The 5,950-nt window shown below is 45.2% G+C and overlaps 1 protein-coding gene across 1 annotated transcript in view; it reads right to left on the minus strand.

Moving 5' to 3' along the window:
- The window catches only part of TSTD2 (thiosulfate sulfurtransferase (rhodanese)-like domain containing 2), a gene marked incomplete at its 5' end in the record, with an annotated part of 15,328 nt that extends 9,379 nt beyond the window's left edge, over nt 1–5,949 (minus strand). Inside the window, 4 exons of the mRNA XM_009328981.1 lie at nt 591–696; nt 2,645–2,770; nt 4,404–4,512; nt 5,582–5,949. Coding sequence (XP_009327256.1) covers nt 591–696; nt 2,645–2,770; nt 4,404–4,512; nt 5,582–5,949 — 709 coding nt within the window. The remainder of the gene's footprint in view (nt 1–590; nt 697–2,644; nt 2,771–4,403; nt 4,513–5,581) is intronic.
- Nucleotide 5,950: the final 1 nt, after the last annotated feature.

A 5,950-nucleotide genomic window follows, 5' to 3' on the forward strand; every position in this document is an offset into this window, starting at 1 on the left:
TAGCATTTTCTTTAAAAAAAAACCTCTCAGCATCCACAGCACCAGAATCCACTGGATCCACAAGAAGATTCCATGGAAAGCTCATCCTATACAGCTTGGTTCTTACTGCAAGCTAACCACAAGAGCATTGGAGCTCTTTATATGGTATCATTTCTCAGCAGTCTCAAGCACCTACAGAATACTTAGAACAAATATGAATATATTCATGCATTGAAATGTCTTTCCTAACCATCATACATAGTTTCACCTTACATCTGCCTTTAACAGGTGTCAATGACTTGCTCCCTGACTAAAGCACAAGGTACGTCCCTACACCAAAATAAGGTCATTTGAACTATTACTGTTTCCCACAAAACAGAAAGTTAATTCTAAAGTTTTTTGAGGCAGCTAAATACTTAGCAAACCAAAACCTGGGCCAGCAAATCCCCTGCAGCAGTAACTTTTGACTACCAGTAAGAAATCAATTTCCATATCTACTTCTCCTGTGTCCTGGCCACTGTGCAGAAGGAAATGTTTTTGATGAAGGTACTTTGTTCTTCACTTACCTCTCACTTGGGTGAGAGGCTTTATTTTTCATTAAATCAACTTACCAGTTTCTTTATAAGACACTATCTTTGGATCAATGCCCATAGGTACAATTTCTTTGAACACTCCAACTCGAAGGTCTGGGAAACAGTGAGCTCCTCCTGCACTGCTCTAAGAAATTAAACACAAAAACAATCCACCAAAATTTGCCAGGTGTCAAGATTAAAATTACCCACTCAACTTTAATTTCTCCAACTCACTAGAATATGAAAGCGTCTCAGTGGCTGAGGGAAAGAAATGTCTCTCTCATTGAAATCCACACTCTAAATCCCGAGGTTTAGGCAGTGGAGCCCTACCGTGACCTGGCAGACAGGTGTCTTAGGCCCAGTGACTACTCTGAAGGTGAGACAGGCACCATTTGGCATGAAGTGCGGAGTCACCAAGGAGTGGGAAGGAGAACAGATCTTGGTCAGAAACAATGTCACTAGCACCTATCATGAGAAAGTCAAGGCCCCCACAGAGCATGCTGACCCTGACAGGAATATTAAATGACCTCCTCCAGTAACAGATCGTGTTGAGACATCTGGCCCTGCAGTTCTCTTCAGCTCCTCTGATGCCCGACACAAGCACAGCTAGGCCTCCAGTCATGACGTGTGCGATGGGAACTACGCATGGGTGTGAAAGAGACATATGGGAGGTCAGCCAGGCTCAAGGTTTAACAGTGGAGTCTGACACCACTACCACCCCACCCCCCCCAACCTCAAGCGCAGGATTTGCCCTTTGGAGGTCTTGGCAAGCCCTTCTTGGTAGGCACCCCCACTGCAAGCGACAGGGAGTGAGAATTTCTGCAGGGCTGAGCCTCAAACGTGGCTTAGGCGCTATCAAGCATATAAACACTCAGAAGTGCAGTGCTGTGCAGCACCGTCCCAGCTATCACGGAAATCAGTCTGCAGCAACTACAGTGGCCAGTGAATATTTTCATAGCCCCAAGTGCAATTTTCACTCTTCTATGCCCATCTCTCCATGGCACAGGGACCTAAATCCCCACTTACTTGGGTACCCAGCATGCAGAGGAACTGAGAGACAGAAAATACCATCATGTACTAATGCATGAATGTTGATGTCCAGAAAGATCATGCAGGGTTGGAGGTTTTGCCAAGGTAAAATTCCATCCCTGCTCTGTTTTTGCATCTACACATGACTGCAACTAACAGGTCACGTTTACTTTTGACATTCAGCCAAGCACAACAGACAGTTAAAAAGCTAAGACGGAATCAGCACCGCAGCTCTACATGGGATCTGAGTTTCACAAGTTTCACTAATTCCTTTGATCTAGTTATTTATGGAGAAAAAAAATAGTACTCCCTGCAAATAAAACTGTGTGAAGACAAAAATGCTATAAAAGCAGCAGCTTTCCTTCCTCACAGAGAAAGCCGTACCTACAGTGCTGGGGCAGAAAAAGCCTACCAGAATGCCATATGGTGCCAGCCACAGCTGCCATCACCATCTGAAGACAGAAATCAGCACATATGCTCAGGCTCAAGCAGAAGTTAGCACCTCACTCTCCCTCCAGTCAGGCACTAACTGGAGTAGGGAGAGACCTCTTGACTCTGCCTGTGTACTTTCTCTAGAAGACATCCAGCTCATGGAACTGACAGTGCACCTATATGCACACCAAAGCCTGTGCGAACCTAAACCAGTAGGCTTCTAGGCAAGGATCTCAAATTAGGGTGAGGAAGAGACTGTGGGAATAGTTTGCTAGGGTAAGTGTACATTGTGATGGTTTGGTTCTGGCAGTGAAGTTGGAGTAAATGCTTGTTGAAGAATGGTGGGGCTGAAGCACACTCCCTCATTCACCCCTATGGGGGGCTTTGCAGCTGCATCCATAGCTGCCAAAGCTTGTAGCAGCTGCTATCACTGCTCGTGATAACTGCTACTGCTGGTGAAAACCAGCAGAGATATCTAAACAAAGTAAGGTTAGTAACCCTTGGCTTAGATCAGTGCTGGGAGAGCAGAACTGCTAGAGCAAAAGTAATACTATCAAGAAGCAATGTGCTTATTTCTCAAAAATTAGATGTCCTTCATTAACAATGCCTATGCAGAAATTATTTTTTCATACCTTGAAATCCTCTTGACACAAAATGTCTTTGAACAGAGGCTGGGAAAGCATAACTTCAATGTAGAGATTGGTAGCTACTTTGCTTCCACCAACTGTCCCATTAATCCCTTCTGAAGCAACTCGTACCTAGAAGGGAAGAGGAGAAGCTGGGGCTAAGGCTTAGTAACAGGAAAAACAGATCTCGGTGAAATTCACAAAATATGACTGGGTGACAAAAGGCAGACACAGAAGTATGTCCAGAAAAGAGACTACTGAGGAAGAAAGGCAAAGAAGGTTATACTGAAGTTGAACATAAAGACGACAGTAAATAAAACAGGAATAAAACCCCAGTAATCACTTTTGAGCCATTTCAAAAGAATGACATCAAGACAGTCAGAAAAGTTTGTGCAATAAACAGAAGTGCTAACTGGTTAACAAGCAAATCCTGCAGTCAGCATTAAAATTCCCACTGGAAGTCTGCCTCAGGAAGAACAATGGTTTGTGCCCAATGACTCACACAGCTAAAAGGAAAAATGTGAATATGCATAATATTGCATGTAAATTTCAGTGCAAGTCATTTTATCTCCAGCACTGACAAATGAACAAAAACTCTGAAGTGGTAAAAGAAAAAAAGATTTAATATAAGAGGCAAGGAGAAAAACAACTGGTTGAGAAGGCAAATGCTGTACCTGTCTTGGAGATGAAAAAAAAAAAAATTTGAGAAAAATACCAACTACCAGGCAAGACAGCTGAGCAAAAAAAGGAATGAATGCATCAGGACATTTCACCCCCAGACCTGTGCTGATGTAGAACTGGGAAGGTGCCTACCATTGGCAAAGAAAAAGAAGCTATTTAGGAAGACAAGTCAAAAATAAAAGTAGTCTCCTGCTCTGAGTTGCCCTCTTGAAAAATCCTTCTCCCCACAGATAGCCTAGGAACATCAGCTTCACAAGGCTAAAATTCACCTTTGCCCACAGCCTCAAGAGGCCAGCTAGATGTAAATGACACCTCATTTGGTCTAATCTGCCGGAATGAAAAGAACAGAGGCTCTGTACAGAAATGAGCACTGCTATCCTATGGTGTGGTCTAAGGTGTCGGTTGCTCTCGTCTCATTCCTGACACTACACTGCAGCTCAGTGTAGTGATTCTGACTGGAAGACCATTGCGCATTGAGGAGTTAGTGATACACATAACAGTTAACCAGAGCAAGCCCAGACCCATGCCGCACAGTGCTGCACCTCCAGCTTGGCCTTCAGCCTGTGTTGTGCTGCACGTATCCTTTAGCAGCAGGATAAACCCAGCCCGATAACCCTGCATGCAGCTCCCTGCTGATACCAGTGATTATGCCACCTGCGTGTCCTTGCCTTTATCTAAAAGTGCATCAAGAAGTTCTCATGTGAATATCCTTTCTGTTTGACAGCAGGAGTACTGAAAAGACTTGTTTTCCTGTAAAAAAAAAATCTGCAACAGTTTGAATGATGGAAATAGGGTAACCCTTGCAAGGACAGGGTCTGCACAGTGTGCTGTGCATGGATCAGAGGCTCGCTCAATGCTGCACAACTCAGGGTTCCCAGCATCGAAAGGCATATAAGATTATCTGTATTTTCTTTTTCTTTGTAGCGTTAGCTCTTAAATAGCATTTGTACAGAGTCTGAGTGCCTTTCTTAATGGGATCATAACAGACTAGCACCTTCTGGTACAAAACACTTCTCCACATGCCCCATCATCCTGCACCAAGTAAAGATTTTTTTAAGAATACAACCATTGCTTAAAACCTCACCTTGCCAGTGAGATGCAGATGTTGGCACAGAGCCTTTTGCCAAGCACACAGTTTCTCTGGATCCTTCACCTCACAGTAACAGTAATAGAGAAGTACTTCTCCCACCTTGCTGTCCATAGCATGGCAAAGATGAACAAACAGGAAAAGGATGTTAGGGTTGAAAGCACAAAAATATACTATTAGCAGTAACCATTCAAAAAGCAGACAACTTTCTTCTGGCAGATGTGGGGAGAAAAACAAAACAAAACAACAAAAACCCAGCACTGCTGGGTTTGATTTATTTCAAAGAGAAAGAATATGAACTAAAAAAACCCTCCCACATTCCTAGTTGTCAGGACTAGTTACAAAATGAACTCATCTGTGTTGCATGGGTCATCTCTGCCAGCAGCCTACAGTGTGCTCTACTCAAGTTTCTCTCAACACACAAGACACAAGAACTGCTGTTTTCTGTGCATACAAGTGTCCATTAAATGCTTAATTTGACAAACTCGCACACTGAGAATTCAAGTGGTTGAGCAATCTAAATTCCAAATTTCAATTTTTCAATTTGCAGTGAGATTGTGTGTGCCTGCATTCTGAGCTGCACATGCCGAACTCTCGCACAGTCAGAAACACTTTTTGAACCTATTTACTCATCACTAACGAGCCCTTAAGTTACTTGAACGAGCAGAGAAAAGGGACCTGCGCAGAGCAGACCCTGCCGTTCTGCTCTTTTCTGTTACGGCCCGTCCTTACTTCCAGATCTAAGCCATCGAGTAACACCTGTACAGGTCTGCTTTAACAGCACGGGATGATATAGCTCCGATAGTTCAATCCTCCCAAGTTCCCACCTTTACCATCAAAGAAAATGCAGCATATCTACTTCTTTATCAGCACAGTGGTAATTTGCATGTTTTGTACAGGCGTGAGCTGTTGTGAAAGGAATCCAAATAAACCAAGTGACTCCTGGAGGGTACCTACACCTGTTGATCTAAAGAAGTATCTCAGGAAGGTATCCAAAGCATCTGAAGATCTAAAAGAGTATCAGGGAAGACTCGTTCTATATCTCAAAGCGTCACTTGACTGAACGTCATAAAAATGAAGAGCAGTACTGTCAGAAGATCATGTAAAGCGCCAGCTGGCCCACTCCCCACTCCCGGCCAGCACCGGTCCTCCGAACCGCTGAGGGACTTTCTTACCTTGTCAGATCATCGTAGCTAACGTGGCTTGTGTCTGGGAGCGTACAGGAGATCTCAGGACTGCTACCAGAGCGCCCATTCAGCCCGTCTGCGTTGCCCGCGGGAGCCGGGACGCTCGAGGGCCCCGCTTCAGCAGCTGCCTGCTTTGCGGCCAGGCCCGCCTGCCGCCCGATGTCTCCGGCGTGCTGCAGGGCCACATGCCTGTGAATGCCGGAGAGCTCTTCGAAGGCCAGCCGGCAGCACCGCCACCGCACGCCCTCTCCGCCGGCGGGACACCGGGCTGCGGCCGGCACCTCCTTTGCTTTGACGAAGAGGGAAAAGGCCTGAAACGCACCACAAGCGCCACCCGTTACCGGCGCTCCCGCTGCC

The sequence above is a fragment of the Pygoscelis adeliae genome, unplaced genomic scaffold (genome assembly GCF_000699105.1).
Source record: "Pygoscelis adeliae isolate BGI_AS28 unplaced genomic scaffold, ASM69910v1 Scaffold127, whole genome shotgun sequence".
Classification (NCBI taxonomy): domain Eukaryota; kingdom Metazoa; phylum Chordata; class Aves; order Sphenisciformes; family Spheniscidae; genus Pygoscelis; species Pygoscelis adeliae.